Here is an 18999-nt window from a genome sequence, read left to right as displayed (position 1 = left end):
ACTCGCACGAACGGATTTTATGATCACCAAGAACTCTAATGTCATAGAATCTCCTTAGGGCACCATCTCACCCCGGGGGATTTGTAATGTGCAAATACGACGATAAAGCTAGCTTTGTAAGAACAGGTATTTAGCCTGTTCAAGCATAGAGATGGAGGAGCTCACAATTCAAGCTGAAATCAAACCTGGATAGTTCCATTTACTCAACAGAGTTTACCCTCTATTTCTTTCTTACAATCCGAAGAGTGTAGGCTGTGGAAGCTGTGCTGCCAATTTCTAAGATAATTTTTATAGTTGTGGAAAAATAAAGAATTATTCAACAATAAGAGTAACAGTGAAAGAAAAGTTGTTTTACTAGCATTCAACTCTGTCTTCCATTATTTCCTGTTAGCTCGTATACAAAAGCCAATGACAATCCATTCTATGACAATGGTCGCCCCGCTATGAGTTTCATACACGGCGGGGAAAAATATGCTGCCGCAGGATGCCCTAGACAACATGCTACCTCTTACTGCTTAAAGAGTTCACGACCAATGATCATTCTTCTGATCTCACTAGTCCCTGCTCCGATCTCATATAGTTTTGCATCTCGAAGAAGACGACCAGTTGAGTACTCATTTACATATCCATTTCCACCTAAACATTGTATAGCCTGCAAAAGTGGATCTAAAAAGGTAACCAATTTTGAAAAATCATAAAACATAGAACTTGCATATAGCATATAAATCTGTTATCCTCTCTGGATTGCTATTTGCCCTCATCTGAGCGGAAGCACTGGAATAACTTGTCCATAATCTTTCATCATGACAGGAATAAAAATGATGATTCAGATGGCCAGGGGCAAAGTGGTGCGGGAAAAAAAAACGTTGAGGGCTAAAAAAAGGACATGTGCAGTGAAACACATATATTTCAGGCTCTTTTTATGTTCGTACAAATTCATTTGATTTTAGTGCTCCTACTGAACATGCAATTTTGAAATTCATAAACAAAAGAATGGGAGTGCTCTTTCACCTGCAAAGCAACTTGGGTCGCTCTTTCAGCCGCACAAAGTATGACTCCAGCACAATCCTGAAAATATATATCCACAGAAGTTGTTGCATTGCTGAGATCAAACATTTTATAGTTGTGTATATGAGATGATAAACAGCCCATACAAAGGAAAGAAATAAAAGAAAAGGATAAGATATGAGGAAAAGAAGACTTTATCAATATGAAGGCTTGAAAAGAAGAGAGCGAGATTACAGCTAAATTAATTCAGTCCAAATTTTACATGTGGTTTATTGTGAAATAAACAATATTAAAATATAAATTCAGAAATTACAGCTAAATTAACCCTAAAAAACACATCATTTCAGAAAAAAACAAAAAGAAAAAGGTTTAGCATGCCCCCCTCATCGTCAATTTGGCAAACAAAAAGAAAAACTTGATAGATAATGTATATCAAAGGCAAAACAGCAGCCCTTATTTTGCTCCACCAACAATCGGGTGATGCCAACACAAACTTTGCCAAGTATTCCCACCAGTAAAACTACAATAGCACAAATTTCAATCAACCTTCGCTTACTCATTGAAAAGCCACTCAAAACCTGACCATCAAATCAGATCCATGAATAGATAGTGAAAGATAGAGATCGGGGAGGAGGGGGAGAGAGCCGAAGAAGTTACAAAGGGTGGTGGTGCAGCTGCTAAGTTTACAAATTGAGGAAAGTTTAGATTATATATAGGATTTAATTGACATAGCCCAAAAGTGATGAGGACATTTTTGTCCAAAAAATATCATTTAGTTATAAGAGTTTGGAGAAGTGCCTTTTTAGCTGAGCTTTGAAAATGAGAGAATTTTGAAAAACACGCCCAACATGTTTTTCCAATTCAATGCTTTATCATGAAAAAAGAGAGGAGATTTTCTGTTTTCCATTTTATAAAAATATGCATTTGGACACAAAGTTCATTTTTTCTGTTTTTCCAGGAAAAATGGAGTGCTACATTTCTGAAAAACCCCTTATCTTTCCAGTCAAGTAGCCATCCTTACCAGGTATATACCACAATAATCATTCCCAGTATATCCCATCAACGGAAACTACGACAAAAAAAATTGCAACAAGTGTACCGTGGCAGGTATTCATAATATCTATAATGTGCTGAGACAACTAGCAACAGTACTGAATTTTACGAGTAAAACAAAGAGCTCTCATGATGCAAACCACATTCTTATGGACCTCTACATCCACAAGAAAAAAATGTCAATCAGAGTTCATGTCATATGGGGTTTCAATATACTAAGTAGACAAACAAAAAACAGACGAAACATCAACATCTAGCTATGTGAATGAGATCATCACCTTAGGGTCAATTCTACCACTGTCACAATCCCTTGCGACGGAATAAACATAGGACCTGAAATGTTCAGAATTGTTAGTCGCTACCATACAAACATCCGAATTTAGAAAAGTACAGTACAATATATTATTAGGATGCATACCTTGAAGATTGTAAGGAAGTATACATGTCAGCAATCTTCCCCTGCAAATGAAGATCAATCAAAATCTATATCTATCTATCTCTATGTGTGAGTAAACCTGATGCACCAACTGAAAGTGCATTATGGTGATGACATGTACTAGTCACATGTGCAAAGGGATGAAGTAAAAGCTTAATATATTTTTTCATGCGTTTGAAATCGCCAAGTGTAAAATCATAATTCTTTATATTTCTCATTATTCAGTCTCTTAAATTGTTTCTTAAATCTTCTCTTAAAAGTAAAATGATATTTTGGACTAGCAATTGGTTTATTTCAGCTCCTGAATTTAATTTAAGGGGTCACAATTTTTTTATCCTTTCCATTATTATTCATAATTTTTCTTAGTCTTTTTTATCTTTTTAGGATTGTTGCCTATGTAAAAGGAAAAGTCAAATGTAAAACTATACCAAGATATTTTTATTTTCCAACTATAAAAATATATTTCTCAATTTTGTAAAGGAGCACCGATTTGAAATCTAACCATTTTCTCAATATTTTTATCCTTCCACACCCAACAAGATGAAAAGTGAATATACAAGAACATGAAAAAATTTGCACGCATGATTTTTTTCACATGAGGGGTTTTCAAGGAAGACAGGTTTACTTTAAGTTACTAGAACTTGCAATGACAAATCTTAATGAAGGGCATCGAAACACCATTCATGACAATACAACTTGCTAAAGCAACCAAAAAAAAAAAAACGAAAAACAAAACCAAATATGATAAATTCAACCATCCCATGTGATGTCAAGTCTATCAAATTACAGTTCATAACAACAGGTCATGGTAAAACATAAAGAAGAAAACTGGTGAAACTCCCACAACACAGGAGCACACTATTAGTTACAGATTAAGACCCAATACGAACACCAGCTAGACTGCATTAGAAAGTTTGGGTCACCAATAGTTATACCTGAATAAACTGAAACTCTCCAATTGGATGGCCAAACTGTTCTCTTTGTCGAATGTAAGGAAGAACAACGTCAAGACATGCCTGCATGATGCCAAGTGGCCCAGCAGCCAACACAAGCCTCTCCAGATCCAGCCCTGACATCATGACATACACACCTGATAGAAAAGGACAACTATTGATGTTTAGAGAAAAAAGTAAAGAGGAGAGGAAAGCAATCTATGTGATGCAAATTTATTATGATAAATGTGATTTCTCCTCAACAATTTGAACAAGTACAAAATTAGCTGGTTCTACACACATAAATCTCTGACTATCTGTGCATCCCTCCTTACGATCATGATCACTAACAAACTAACACAGTCATTTAAGAATGTTTCCTGTGAGAGGCTGAATCCTTGGAGGTATTTAAAACCTAGTTTTATCTCCAGTCACATTTATCTGTTACAGATAGTCTGGCTGAGTTGCTTGTGTCATGATCCCTAGACACACATCAACTTTGTTTGCAGTGACAAGCAATCACTGTAATTAGACATCAAACATCTTCGAAAGATCTTCCTCAAAAGAAACACAAGAAAATAGTATGAAAGAACCTTGTCTAATTACAGTGACAGCAATAGTATGGAAGAACCTTGTCTAATTACAGTGACAGCAATAGTATGGAAGAACCTTGTCTAATTACAGTGACAAGCTGTCACTGTAATTAGACATCGAACATCTTACAAAGGTCTTCATTGAAAGAAACACAAGAAAATAGTATGAATGAACCTTTTCCTTCCTGCCCAAGAACATTTTCTTCTGGAACAAAGCAATTCTCAAACACAAGCTCACATCTGCTCAGACCATCAACCATATTAGTAGGAAGGAGGGAAAGAGGAAGGTTGATGTACTAGAAAATAGAAAACACCAGTAAGAGCATTCTTAACATACGTATCACTTCCTCTCATCCCAAGCTTGTCTAATTTCTGGGCAGTGCTAAATCTGCAGTCATCAGTAAAAGACCTTCCATAAGTCAAGGGTTCAAATTCTGCTTTTCATTTGTCAGTGTTTTACGTTTACCATGACAAAAAATGCCATATTTATCCTTTCTAAAACATTTAAGGATTTTTTTGAATAGTCTCAGAAATAAATCTTCTCATTTGAACAGTTCTTTTTCTTTGAAAAATCATTTCTGCTTTCAAATTTCTACACAAAACTTATGTAATTATTATCCATTTAAAGACATTCAGGTGCAAATAGTGCTTAGGAAAATTTTAATCAAATGAAAGGCGGTGCCCAGCTCATTCAGAGGGAAGTGTCTAACAAATAAGTCCAAAGAACAAGTGGCTTTCCATTTTAATAGAAAATGATGGTTCAAGTACCCAGGCATTCCCTTCTCAATGATAAATGCCGTGATTCCTTTTGATCCAGCTGTGACATTGGTTTTTGCATAAACAACCTGTCCCAATTCTAGGCATTACTTTCAACAAACAAAAGATGACTTCATAGAACAGAATATGATACAATTAGTCAACATCACATAATAGTTGCATGAGGTAACCATCATGTACTAGCTATACAACCAAACATTAATGTCTTCAAAAAAAAGAAAATTGATAGGGATATCAGTCATAGCAGTAGAGTAGGAATTGTCTTTTCAATAGATCAGAAAAGGAAAGGGGGACAACTCATACACAACCAATTATACTTTCGAACATGCTACACAAGAATTCCCAACTGAAATCGGTTTTCTATTGCAACAGGATCATATAAAATAGTTTGTTTTTATCAGTTTGTTTCATCTCCAATGTTCTATGCATTCACATGCATTGGCTTATTATTTAAAGCTCTTCAACAGCGTTATAAAAGATATTACACCACTCATGTTCTTGAGAATATAAATAATAAACAATACGAACTGGAAGAACAAAAAAGGATGTTTAGCAATTTGGATCCATCATTGAGTTCATGTGCAAGTCTAGTTTCCCAAGCAACTCATACGTTTATCAATCCATACAATTGTGCATTACAGACATGCATTTCATAAGAAGGGAGATAAAGGGAGTTGGGGGGCAATACTGAGAAGTTACCAATGTCTGAGCAACTGGCCCATTGGTGCACCACATCTTGTTTCCATTTATGATATAGCCTCCATCAACACGATCAGCTTTGCATTTCATGCTAACAACATCAGAGCCAGCTGAAAGAAGACAGTAATGAGCCAGACTACAAATCACCTAAAAGAATAGCTAGAAATCCCAGCAAAACATAAGCTGTGCAAACATATGGATTACCATTGGGTTCACTCATTGCAAGTGCTCCTACATGCTCTCCACTAATAAGCTTCATAAGAAGAGAATATCAGACAGTAAAGACAAAGTATTTGGGGGGAAAACCCATAATTGCGAAAATCATATTTATCAATTTAAGATAGGAAATAGATGGTCCGGGTTCATATCCCTACCTTGTTGAAAGGACATAGAAATTTGATATCATCAACTTCATTTTGCACATAAATTAATAAGAAAACTTTAGTGTGATCTTTGCGATTGTAGCATGATGATCATTTATAAATATAAGGTATATTTCTGAGAAACCGTTAGCAGAAGAATGAATTGGTTATTAAAGCGAGGAGACCAAGGGATGTTGGAATGGAAAAGGAGGGAAAAAATAACCTTGGGCAAGTATTTTTGTCTTTGAGCAGGATTTCCATTCCTCACCTAAAAAACAGAGCAGGCAGCAGGCATTAAGGAAGTAAGAAGTTTCAAGACAGTGAAAAAAATAATACATTAGAATAATGAGAATATGGAAAAAGGGATTTGTCTAGTTTACCAACTGATTTATGCAGAGGTTAGAATGGGCACCATAAGAAAGGCCAACAGATCCTGAAGCACGACTAATTTCTTCCATTGCTACGCAGTGGTATAAGTAACCAAGACCAAGTCCACCATATTCCTCTACGAAGGCATAAGGAAAGGAAAGGAAAGGAAAATTAAGAGGTTTCTAGGAAGAAGAAATAGACATTGCTGACCCTAAATCCTAACCTGGTGCAGTAATCCCATGTAGATTAAAGTCTCCCATGAGTTTCCATAAGTTGACTTCCTAGAGAAATTAGGAGGAGATGAATCAAATTGATTGAATAATTCTCAACAAAAAGAAACCCTTTATTTAAATCACCTTGGGGAAATAATTTGATTGGTCTATTGTGGAGGCATGAGGCGCTATGTTTTCTTGAGCAAATTGAGAAACACTTTCTTTAAACTGTGGAAAAGAAAGAAATAACAAATCATTTAGCAAGCAGAGAAGCAAATAAACAACAACAACAACAATAATAATTAAGAAAGAGCAGAAGAAGACCTGGAGTTGAGTATCATCGAATAGAAAAGAGGTAGAAGCGGTGGAGAAAGAAGGGGCAGAAGGAGGAGGAGGATGTGGGAGTTTTTTCTTGTTTGTATTTAAAAGAGACAGAGACCTCCTCGCGGCCGCACCAAACACTCTCTTCATTCTCACTATTCTACCACGACAGGACACCACACCAGAAAGACAGAAAGGAGGAGCGAGCGAACTACAACTATTTCACTTCCCTTACGTTGTTTCTGAACTGTGACGTGGAGGATTTACATTTGACTCAGCTTTCATGTCTATCTCCATTTGACTCAATCATTTGTCTTTTAGGTAGTGATTCATTAGTGCTTTGATACGATAAAATAGAATTAGGATACGAGATATTGGAATTGTTTTTGGTGGTGACAATTTATCCATTGATAAAAGCCAATTAGTGTTTTAGTTGATATGGGCTACATTATTGGTCCATATTTTTTTTTTAATGTAAGAAAATATTTAAGGTGTTGCTAATATTTTATTTAATAGAAGAAAAAAAAGATGTGACTAAGTACATTTAATAAATTCAAATATAATTTGAATGATCAATAAAAATATAGTTTGACTAAAAAATTTCAACTCTAGTGTAATTAACATTTTACAAGTGTAATAGTTATTGGGTTAAGCAGAGACGTGAAGCAAATGATTTTATTCAATGTGGAATAATTTGCCTCCCATCAATTCAGGTTGAATTGACAATAAGTAGGGATAAATCAAGATATCATATTGCAATGTTCGACTCCGAACAACAAGTTTTTCAGGTCAACACCCATATTAAACCTGGTGTTGTAAAAGAAGTTAGACAAGTAATCATATTGAATGGTAGAACATGGACATATGGTAAACAACAAACATTTCAACGTCTATATTCACATGTTCTTGCATGTTGTGCTAAGAATTACTTAGATTTTACATAGTTTATTGATGATCATTACCAGGTTTAGAGTTACAAATCATTATATAAAATGTCATTTTATCCATTACTAGATCAATTAGAATGAAATGATTACACTGGATCTTGAGTTGAAGCACACTTATCTAAATGGAAACTCAGGTATGGTCAACGAATGTCTACTCGTTTGCACAACAAGATGGATGCAAAGGATGGTCATACACATTATAGATATGACATGTAAAGAAACATGTCATAATAAGAAAACATGTTCTATTTGACAACGTATGCATGACAAAACAAATATTTGTTAAAGTATATTATGATATTTTTTTAAAAAGTATATTAAACTTATCTAACTTCACATTAAACACAGGTACACTTACATATGATGTCGCATATGCAAGGTAACAAATCTTCTTCTCATGTTGGGAAGCCATATTATAACGTTGATATTTTTAGAAAGCATGACTATTTGCATGGAAAGTTTGATTCATAGTACATGCCTATCGGGCTCATTGACACTTTTGTCTTGCGGCTGCAGGATAAACATTGATCAGAAGATGTTTTCATTGGGATTATAAGTATGTTTTAATTTCAATACATATTTTCATTACTTAACATTCAATGTATTATATATTTATATAATTATATTTTAAATTGTTATGCAGGATGAAATATGATTTATTGCCAAATATATAGCAGATGAAGTTACATGAGCGAGTTAAGCCATGTGTTACAAACTATTTTTTTATACATCAATTGTTTAGAGCATATCAAGCTTGACTATGACTTGATCCATACACTAATTGAGCGATGGATACATGAGACACACACATTTCATCTTAAACATAGGAAGATGACATCGACACTACAAGACGTTGTAGTTTTGCTTGGACTTTCTATTAATGAACAGATAATCACATCCACTAATGTGTGTAATTGGATTATGTTATGCGAGCGTGTATTTGGATTGACACCCCTTCCTTATAAAGTGAAGGGGGGTAGCATACGTTTTAAATAGATTGAGAAGACATTTACCATATCACCAAATAATGCTAACGATGAGGTCTTGTGAAGGTATCCTGTAATATCCCACATCAGCGGGTGAGGACTTCGGGGAAGACCTTATATGAGCATGCTTACCTTGACTAGTAAGACGCGTTTTGGGGCCATGTGTGGCTGACAAGAACAAATCCGTGAGGGCCGTGGGTCAAAGCGGACAATATCTTGCTAGTGGGGTGGGGTGTTACATTTGGTATCAGAGCCTAACTCACTGGCTGTTCGATGGTGCTGACGGGGTCGTCGGGTTCCTTAAGAGGGGTGGATTGTAATATCCCACATCGGCGGGTGAGGACTTGGAAGAAGGTCTTATATAAGCATACTCACCTTGACTAATAAGACGTGTTTTGGGGCCATGCGTGGCTGCCAAGAACGAATCCGTGAGGCCCGCGGGCTAAAGCGGACAATATCTTGCTAGTGAGGTGTGGTGTTACATATCCATTAAATTATGATTTGAATATGTTGATTATTTGTTAAGTATATGTGAATTAATATGATAATTTTAATATGTTAAGTAGGTATGCTAGAGCATATATATTGTGTTTGTTTGGAGTTGTATTATTCACATACCTCACGAGGAGATATATCTCTTTAATTTATCTGACACTTCTTAATGACTTTGATGTCATTCCCACATATAGTTGGGGATCTGGTGTCTTAGCATACCTATACAAATATTTATGTCTTGTATGCATGAAGATGGTCAAACAAGTTAGGGGATGTTTGTTACTTCTATAAATATGAGTTAAAGAGTTTAAAATAACTATTTACATTTTAAATATTTATTGTTAACACGAAATAAACAACATATTTTTTTTGTTGAATAACATTTATGGTCCTATAAGTATCTTTATGTGGATCGGTCCCAAATGCCTAGATTGCCACTTATGATTGTCCAGACTATAGAAGTTACATTTTAGCTCCCACTATGATGCATGTATTACAATTATCTACATATATATATTGTCTAATTATAACTTAAAAATGAAATTAAAGTGACATATTTGCGATGCTATGTGGTGTGCTAGTAGAGTATTTGATAATAATTCAACACGTGTTATCATTTTATCAGAGTGAGCTAGATAGGTGGCAACCCATCCAGGTATTTTATGAACCATTTGTTAAAGAAAAAACTTAACTTTACCAAGTTATTATTGTTTAATATTTAAGATACTTATCTTTTATAGGTCATGTGAGCGTCTTATGAGGATGAAAGATTGGTAGTTGCTACAACTATTTGCACTAGAGGGAAGGACATATGAATATCAATGGTCCCGTTAATATTTTTTAAGATGATTGAGCTACATTGCCCAGATCAGGTAATGCGACAGTTCAACTACAAATAATTCATTTAAATCGACATCGATATGAGTGATGCGTTGCACGCCATGAATCATTATGGTAAAAATGATGATTACAACTGGTTAAACCATTATGGAGCTTATATATTAGAATGTGATGTACAAAGAAATGAGATATTTACAGACACATCATGTGATTACAAAGGAGGAGTATATGATTTGATGCATGGGTATCGCACGTCATGTCATTACACTGAATCTTGAGGAGGTTCCTCCACCTATATACATGCAGTACAAGCAACATGCCTAACAAGGATGTTAAATGATTAATATTATAAGTAATCAAATCACTTTAGAATTAATATATTTTAAACAATGCATTTTATTTACTGATCTTTTAATTTAACATTAATGTTTTGTTAATATTAGGTTGATTGTTGCTACGAGAGGGTCGAGAGGTTGTATCTGTGCTTTGTAATATTGATGAAGAACATGGAAGATACACCTATGCGTCTCGGTGGTTCAATGTTTTTCACAGTGGACTTGATAACTTTGGACTGAGGTTAACTCTTGATGATGTTGTGGCAGAGGAAGAGGCCACTAAGGCAGGAGCAGGATGTAGTCGTGCTATTGATGAGCCTAAATCATCTAGTAGACGATGTAGACGTAAATTGGGTTGTGTTGCCATATTTTGGGATTTCAGTTATTAGAATGTTATATTATTTAAGTATTTCATATTCATTTTGCATGTATATATGTTTATTTGTTTTTATTTATTGTGGTTCTTTGCAGATATTTTTAAACGGGACAAAATTCTGGTTATAGTTCCTAAATAGGAGAAACTATGCCCAAATTTTGTTAAAATTAGAAAATTTTTTATTCTCTAAAATCATTAGCTAAATTAAATGTAAGATTAACAAACTAAATAATAAATTTCATAAGAACTTTTTTTTTGGTTAGATTTAGACATAGGGGAATCTTGCTGCTGGTTTTTTATAGAATAGCTGGTATGGCAACTGAAATTTAATTCATGTCGCATTTCAGAACCATAATATTTAATTAATATCACGGTTCAGAAACACAACATAAATTATATGTAATGTTTCTGAACTGCAACTTTTAAAAGTATATTATTTCACTAAAACTTTTTGTTTTTATGTTAATTCCTTTATTTTTTTTTACTTTCTATTCTAATTGCTCAATTCCCCATACAAACATATGATAATAGAAAAAAAATAAAAGAATTGGAGTTGTATATATTAATTATTATGGTTAAGATTTGATTTGAGAGCACCGATGATTAGATTAGATTCGGGAAGATGGTGGGCAAACACCATATTCTTTGTTGTTGGGAGCATGACCTACCATTATTTGTACTAGTAAATTACTGATGATGATGGTCAATGTTATTTATTTGTTTGAAAACCTTTTCCATCTTTTCTCTGCTGAAAACAAGATATTTTCAGTGAGAGATCGTGTGTTTTTCATCAGTGTTTTTAAGCCCCCGGTGGCCTGATGAGTCAAGCCAATAACTTGTTAATCCAAGTTGTCATTTAACTCAAGTTTCAAATTAAAATAAATGAGTTAATCTAGCATAATTTATTGTTTAAAAACCTGGATAAGTTTGCCTAGTCAACATAGGACCTGGTATTTGGACCAGTCTAGGTTAAAGAAAAAAAACTCAAGTAATTTGGTCAAAAATTCAAGTTGACACGGTTAAAAATCGATCATTAACTTGTTGATTTTTTATTTTATTTTTTATCAAAATAACATCATTTTGATTAAAAACAAATAAGTTGAATCGAGTCAACCATCACAACTCGTGACCTGATCGTTGCTTCAAGTCAATCCCAAATCAGGTTTTAAAACCATAACATGACCTAATTGACCTAGCAGGTCAACCCTACACTGGTTGATCTAGTAAAAACCTAGTTTCATTTTAAAAAAAAACAAAATAACATTATTGCTGATTTAAATTAACTCAAGTTAATATAAGATATAAATTAACCCAACTTACTGTAGGATATAAACTTGGACCTAATTATGAGTCAATCTAAAATAATCCACTCAATACCTTTAGCTGAGCCTATCATAGCTTAATTCAAATGTGCATTCTTAACATTATTTTAGAAAAAGATTTTATAAAAAAGATTAATAAAATCGTTGTCCTTTAATAGTTCTGTTTTTCTTTCTCGTTTTTAAAATTGTGAAAATTGGAGTGCCAATGATGGTCATTTTGGCAAGGATAAAAAAATATGATAATTTCAGATTTTTCCGAATCATGTGCCATGATTTCAGTTGTCCTGTGTCATCCTTCACAATTCACAAGTTTCGAATTTAGGGTTTGCCAATTACTCATTTAAGCTTGAACATTCAATAATTATGACAAAACAAAAGATGAACAGGACCATTGTGGGTATTGGATTTCTGAGGAAATACAAAAAAAAAAAAAAAAAAAAAAAGAGTGGGAGCTGGATAAACAAAATTTATAACATCTCATCAGCAAGCCATCCCTATCAAAAAAAATGAACCGGTCCATCGTTGATCGAACTTCAAGTAAACGAGAGGCATAGGAACGAAACCTACTTTCCTATCCAGTGTACAGGAGCCTTTTTTTTTTCCCTTTTGGCCAATGGATATCTTCTATTTCTAAACAAGTAGAAAGTGATGTTTTATATCTTAACTTTCGACATTCTTCTTCTTGCATTTACAAATAGGAAAAGGAGTGCAAGGAGGACGACAATGCACATGGCTGATGAAAAGAATTTCCACATCGTGATCCCACCAGGGTTGTTGAACATGCTCTCCGACTCCTGCAGTAGAAAAAAAACACGACATATAAGGCACCTCACCTTCACCCCATAAGCTGTTTAAAGACGACCATGAAAAACAAAGAAAAATGTGCGGAATAACACCAGGAAACACAAAAGAAAAAGTTTTAAAACTGATAGTAACCAAACAGCTTAAGCCTGTTTGGAGGTGTTCTTAATTAGCTGTTCCTCAAAATGTGATTATAAGATATGACAAATAGCTTAAGCCTGTTTGGAGGTGTTCTTAATTAGCTGTTCCTCAAAATGTGATTATAAGATATGACAAATAGCTTTTCGTGCAAAGAATGTTTAGATACTGGTAACCATCCCTGCTCTTTCTTGGGTGGTGAAAAGCTATAAAGACTTGATTTTGGTGTTTCTCTAATGTTCTACGCCTTTTGTGATTGTGCTTTCTGGCATCTTTAATTAACTGCCAGATGCATATCCAGAGCATGGAATGAGATTGCATTTTCAAGTACAGAAAATAATATATGTTGTCCAGTACTTCAAAAGCCTCTTCAAAAAGGACCATGGGTAGCTGAAATAGCAATACTCTTCACAGCGTACCATTAAAAAGGGTTGAGAGATATGAACAGCTAAAAGAGTATTGTTGGAGTTTTTTGTTCACAAAACTACAACAGGAGTTGCTGCATCCTGATAAGTCATCACATATTTAAAACCTATAACAGAACAGGATATTGGTGTAACAAGCAGGTGAAAAAAAAAGAAGAAAATAAGTATCGATGAGCATGGGTTAGAGACGGGGAAAGAGTCAAGAAGAGAGCACTGAGAGTGTTAAAACATGCATCACAATATTATAGAAGTTTCACCAGCCAATATTTTCTTAGGTGAAGCAATAACCAGCATGATTAAGTGTGAACGCCAGCAGAAATATGGAATAGATTACATTTCTGAAAGAGATGCTTACCATACTAGACAACTTTTCCACCACATGCTTGTGTTGCTTTGCAAAGATCTCCTGAGCATATTTATATAGCTCGAAATCAAGGTGGTTTAGTGATCTTATCTGCTCAATAACCACCTCAGAAACCCTACTGCGATCCTGTGAAATTTCATCGTGGAAGGGTTAGTAAGTAATAGCAGGGGTGGATTCTTCCATAATCAAATCATCAGCAGTGAATCATAACAATTCAAAAAGGCAGTCTACCAACATTACAAAATGTTTCAACATGGAAACCACATGCATACACAAGTGAGACAGAAAACATTCGGCATAAACTTCAAAATGCAATACATTAAATGAAGATGTTTGGAAATAAACAAATGTATAAATACTATGAGGCAAGCAGAAAAGGAATTTCTACTTCTGAAGGGTAACAATCTGGAAAATGGAAAAGAAGCACTCTCAAAATAAAGAGCATTCCAGTCCAAACCAATTCAGCTAAAAGTCCGCCAGAGAAACACCCTTAAATTGCAACAGCATTACCACAAGGAAGCAAGGTTAGTATCGCTGTCCTGTCCCGCATGACCAAAAAGAGAAATGTTCCTTGAAATTTAAGCATCTCTCTTTATCCTAACATAATCACTGCTAAAACAGCATAGCACCAAAAAATCTTCTAAGCCACGTGGTACCACAAAAAACAAATATGCAGAGATGTAGTCTTCTGAGATCTACTACTCTGCAAGATTAATGCTAGACTTATTGAGAGCCTCTGACCACACAGCTTCAACTATGGAGTGCCCTTCAGATTCCACATAAAATCTGCTAAAGGAACTGTTGAGGATCAGAGGTTTGGGAAGGGAAGAAAAGCCCCCCCCCCCCATATAACCAGTCATTCCTCCTATCCAAATGTTTGATGTGTTACATATTTCTCATTGAATTTATTTATTAGCTTCAGCTAGACTTCAAATTTCAGACTACCCAGAGCAAAGCATGACAGCAAGCATCATTTTTGGCTGCAGTCTGCTCTATCACACAACAATGAATCCTGTCACCTGTTAATTCTTCAAGAAGCATCAAAAATGTCAAAGTTCGTAGAAATTTGACAAATTATGAGGCAGGTTGATGATATGAAAAGAAATTTGTTTAAACAAACAAAAAAATAAAGAAGGGGGGTTAGACTAGCAGAAAGAATGGCCGGTGAAAGAAAATCTTGAAAAGTGCACCTCCTTCGAAAAGTTTGCTGGAGAGATTCTCTTCAAAGAAGACTTGCGGCGCCGTGACTGGGTCTTTCGTAAACTAGAAATGCAGCCTTCATAAGCTTCCATAAGTTTACCCACAGTCATCTAATGTGTTGGAAAGATGATCCAAGTTAACTTTTATCCTTTTAAAGGAAAGACAATTCATTATATGTATACAATGTGCCTTACAGTTTCTTTCTTCTCTTCCAGATCCTCTGTGGAACCAATTTCATCTGCCTTGTGGTCTGAAGTGCTATCCTGTCATGAAGAAATAGCAAGAATACATGCTACTCTGCTTAGCATTCGGTGTCACATTTACTAAATGAACTACCTTAATTACCAAATATCACTAGTGCCAAGAGCAAAGAGTTCACTGCTGCTCACCTGATTATCATCATTGTCAGGCAATGATTCAGAATGCGAAGAACCCTGCCCTGTACCTCAAGCAAAGAATAAAAATAAAAATTATATGACTTGGAAGATACGAAACCACTTGAGGGAAGGGCTAAAGTGGAAAAGGAATTCCTCCCCAAACCAACCTGATTTGCTATTAGCAGCACTCTCCATGCTAGAATTTTCTGTTAATGCCTGAGAAATCACCTGTGCACCGACTACATTTGCAAACATAGTTGCAGACTCTCTGTGGTCCTCAGTGAGTCCAACATATAGCATATCATCCAACCTCTTCTGCAAGATTTACAAGTATCTACCATGAAAACAACCATGGAGGGAAAAATATCAGAGGAACAATATCGTGACACAGCATTGTCCAAAACGCAGAAACCTATTGTAATTACCTTTGCAACTTCAAGAACATGTTCACCAAGAATCTTATGCTTCTGCACACAACAACGCACTTCATGTGATTCCGCAAAATAAGAGTTGTTTGTCAATCCTGCAACCTGTTAATTAAAACAGTTGGTAAGACTCCAAGAATTCAATGACTATAGTAGCCTGGATAGTGAGATTGTATAAAGAAAAAGGATGAAGTACCGCATGCTGTGAGATTTAACAGGACAAGTACCTGGAACGTCTCTCCATTGTGTACAAGCTCATGAGCTCTAGGGTCATTGATATATTCCTGTAAAGGCATCACCATTTCCTCCATGTTGTATGGGTCATTCCTCTTAATGTCAATTGAGCCCATCATTTTTCTAGCATCCCTCTGTCCATGAGAATAAAACATATAAACATAACATGCAGCTCAAGGAAGAAAAAGCCTAGTCTTTCAATAAATTATTGCATTGTCATGACAAGTTTTAGTGGTCCATGCAGAATTGGTCCTGGTCATTGTAAAGAATATGTACATGCAGGTTAGAGAAATTAGAGTGAGATGATTACTGAAGAGGGACAAATAACATGGAGTATCTGTGTCTTCAAAATGGTCAGATATAATTAGAACTTAATTAGGTCTTGTTTTGAGTTGTATTTTTCCTTAAGGACAATAATGTGGAAGGGCATTCATGATAAGAGCATATGTCCAAACAGTTATGAACCATGAAACAAAAGAATCAAGAAGAAATATCATGTTATTGAACAAACAGAGGAAGTGTGAAATCCAACAGGTGGCAGCAGATTACATGAGAAACATACCCGAGCAAAAAGGTCTTCCCTCATCCACGGGACCAAATATTTCCACGGCCATATATCCAATGTACTGACTCCAGTAGCTCCAGGGCGCAAGCGGCCAACCATTTTTGTAGCAGAAGTTAAGTTAGGATGCACCAAAAACCTAGCTGCAACTTCAATTGAGAATTCATAAGTGCTAAAGATACGGTCAACTGGATTTCTAAGAATGGTCACCACCGAAGTTTTCTCCTTGGGAAGTTTGGACATCATGCTATAGTCATCATGAGTTGCCAACAACCTGCATTCCTGCTTTCTGCACAAGATGCAAACTAAATCAATAAAAATGTCATAAATCAATAGATAGCCTTTTCCCCTTTTTATAGTGTTACAATATTTAAAATACTGCCATATGGTTGCTGCAATCAAGCCTTTCATTCTTCCTACCTCTGCACTTATAAATTATAGAGCAAGAACTTGCTTGATTAGAGGTGAATCTAGAGATGGGATGAGGTAGAGTAATACTCGATAGATAGAGAAAACAAACCCGTTAGGATTTCCCATTGTATGTAATATATATAAGAGTGTTGTCAATTCAGCCTCCAAAAGAGATTTCAAAGAAATCAATTTTATCAATAACATCCATAAAAAAACTGAACATTTGGTTGAGCAAAAAGATGGAAAACCAGAATTATAAGAAATAAGGAGTTGCTGAATAGGAAAGTGATACCTTGGATCAAACCGTAGCTTATCATAAGAACGGGGGCATTCTTGAGCATTAGCGTACAACCTTTTCAAGAAACTGCAAGCACAAAACATAAGGTAGTAGAGCTGTAAGTAAGGCCTCGAATTTGATCAAAATGTGATGTTCCATAGAGGAAATACCAGTGAAAATACGTGCGGCCACCAGTTCTGGGGACATGAAGGAAAAACAACAAATCTCGAAGTGTATGCTTGTCCTCTTTAACTCGTTGTTGAAGGGAAGAGAATGCCCAGTTTTTAACAACCTTTTCACAGTGGCTAAAATCACTCTTGATGGGACAGATATTGGCTAACACGGAAACAAACAAACAAGAGGTAAATGCAGAGTGACCAGCAAAAAACAATATGTGAAAAACTTTAAACAATAAAAACATACCCAAAACAAGAATCAGAAAGGCAAGCAGCTTCAGAGTAGGATCCATCCGGTTAAAGAAAAAAAAATCCCTCTACTCCTCCACCTACTGCCAAAACAGACTAGGGTTTAGAAAGAATAGCAGAATGGAGAAAACTATCAAACAAGAAACAGAAATTCACCTGTATCGAGTTGAGGAATCTTGTGCTCATAAATTCTTGAACACAACCCAGCCCTTGCCTTTTCGTTTTTGATGGGCTGGTTGGGATTCACTCCAGCTCCCAATCAATCAGGAGGGTCGTCCGATTTTTCTTTTCACAACTCAAAAGACCAAACAAAATTTGTGTTTTCCCGAGAAAACTGGTGAATCAGGCTTTGGTCTTCTCTTGAGTTGTGCTGTGTCCCAAAAACAACAGAGAGCTTGCTCTGAATTGATGGCACCGAAGACAGACAAGCCGATTAAAAATATTTGATCTTGGTGGGAGTTTCCTTTTTGTTTCACAGGGGGCATTTCGTCAAAGCGTAAAACAGCTTAAATCACTGTCAATTAACTAATTAATTGTAAAAAGTTTAACTGATCAGATGAGCTGTTTGTTTTTATAAAGGTTTTGGTTTATTTGTTTATTAGATGAATTATTCATTTTTTTTATTTATGTAATTTTTTTGTATTAATAGCTTTTTTAATTTTAAAGTAAAGACAATTAAAATAAATGTTTTTAACAATTTAAATAACTTCAAAATAAGTAGGAAAATGTGTATCTCTTCTACCTAAATTATATTTTCTTATTAATGTATTTTTGTTTTGTTTTAATGAAAATATCTTTTTAAATAAAAAACATTTTGATTAAAATAAAAAAAAGTTATTATCTTCTCAAAAAGTAAGTTTTAATAAGAAAAACATTAAAAATCATGTCTCAAAATTTTATATGTAATTAAAAACAAATAAAAAAAATCTTTTTTTTTCAAAATAAAAATAATAATATAACTTATTTCTCAACAAATTAAATATAAAATAATAAAATTTGATAAAATATAATTAAAAAACCGTCCAAGTCTGTCCGGGTTAACATAAAAAAAACTTGTAAATTGAATCGCGGGTTTGGTGGATTGACTCGAGTCGTTTTTTATATTTTTTAAATTATTATTTTTTATTTTATTTTTTAAATATTAAAGTAAATAAGAATTAGATTTTATAGTTTATTTATAAAATTAATTAAATCATTTTATTTATAAAGTCAACTCCTGTCGACAATCTAATAACTAATGAACTTTCTGAAAAAACTGAACTGTTTTCAATAATCAATTCAATTACTTTTTCCTTTA

At 34.7% G+C, this 18999-nt stretch overlaps 2 protein-coding genes across 7 annotated transcripts; both read right to left on the bottom strand.

The window, feature by feature from the left end:
* Positions 1–262: 262 nt before the first annotated feature.
* On the bottom strand, positions 263–7068 carry LOC7463301 (isovaleryl-CoA dehydrogenase, mitochondrial). Its single transcript, XM_002314241.4, has 15 exons — positions 6766–7068; positions 6586–6669; positions 6453–6510; positions 6241–6365; positions 6084–6128; positions 5703–5751; positions 5499–5608; positions 4791–4867; positions 4360–4410; positions 4198–4262; positions 3433–3587; positions 2480–2520; positions 2340–2394; positions 1012–1068; positions 263–652 (listed from the first exon to the last, which is right to left on the bottom strand). The coding sequence occupies exons 1-15, from the start codon at positions 6910–6912 to the stop codon at positions 509–511; spliced, it is 1263 nt and encodes a 420-aa protein (XP_002314277.1). The 5' UTR covers positions 6913–7068; the 3' UTR covers positions 263–508.
* A 5448-nt stretch (positions 7069–12516) lies between these two features.
* Positions 12517–18227, bottom strand: LOC7463302 (protein-tyrosine sulfotransferase). Of its 6 annotated transcripts, none has more exons than XM_024608946.2 (13): positions 17859–18226; positions 17701–17785; positions 17448–17613; positions 17293–17364; positions 16590–16878; positions 16021–16161; positions 15794–15898; positions 15536–15683; positions 15381–15436; positions 15186–15254; positions 14982–15101; positions 13783–13917; positions 12517–12857 (listed from the first exon to the last, which is right to left on the bottom strand). In XM_024608946.2, the coding sequence occupies exons 2-13, from the start codon at positions 17744–17746 to the stop codon at positions 12717–12719; spliced, it is 1488 nt and encodes a 495-aa protein (XP_024464714.1). In that variant the 5' UTR covers positions 17747–17785; positions 17859–18226; the 3' UTR covers positions 12517–12716. The 6 variants fall into 6 exon arrangements, with proteins under 6 accessions (XP_024464714.1, XP_052311948.1, XP_052311949.1 ...); XM_052455988.1 differs by having other exon boundaries at positions 17701–17782; XM_052455989.1 differs by having other exon boundaries at positions 15381–15430; positions 17859–18224.
* Positions 18228–18999: the final 772 nt, after the last annotated feature.

The sequence above is a fragment of the Populus trichocarpa genome, chromosome 9 (assembly GCF_000002775.5).
Source record: "Populus trichocarpa isolate Nisqually-1 chromosome 9, P.trichocarpa_v4.1, whole genome shotgun sequence".
Classification (NCBI taxonomy): Eukaryota; Viridiplantae; Streptophyta; class Magnoliopsida; order Malpighiales; family Salicaceae; genus Populus; species Populus trichocarpa.
This window is presented reverse-complemented; position numbering and strand designations above follow the sequence as displayed.

Excerpts from the sequence above, each read along its gene's own strand:
- LOC7463302 (XM_024608946.2), bottom strand. The coding sequence starts at position 17,746 with ATGGATCCTACTCTGAAGCTGCTTGCCTTTCTGATTCTTGTTTTGG. Across the intron at positions 16,162-16,589 it reads GGGAAGACCTTTTTGCTCGG|AGGGATGCTAGAAAAATGAT; the intron begins GTATGTTTCTCA and ends TCTCATGGACAG. Across the intron at positions 13,918-14,981 it reads CAGCAAACTTTTCGAAGGAG|GATCGCAGTAGGGTTTCTGA; the intron begins GTGCACTTTTCA and ends GAAATTTCACAG.
- LOC7463301 (XM_002314241.4), bottom strand. The coding sequence starts at position 6,912 with ATGAAGAGAGTGTTTGGTGCGGCCGCGAGGAGGTCTCTGTCTCTTTTA. Across the intron at positions 4,411-4,790 it reads ATTGAGAAGGGAATGCCTGG|ATTTAGCACTGCCCAGAAAT; the intron begins GTACTTGAACCA and ends TGATGACTGCAG. Across the intron at positions 2,521-3,432 it reads GAGAGTTTCAGTTTATTCAG|GGGAAGATTGCTGACATGTA; the intron begins GTATAACTATTG and ends CTTCATTTGCAG.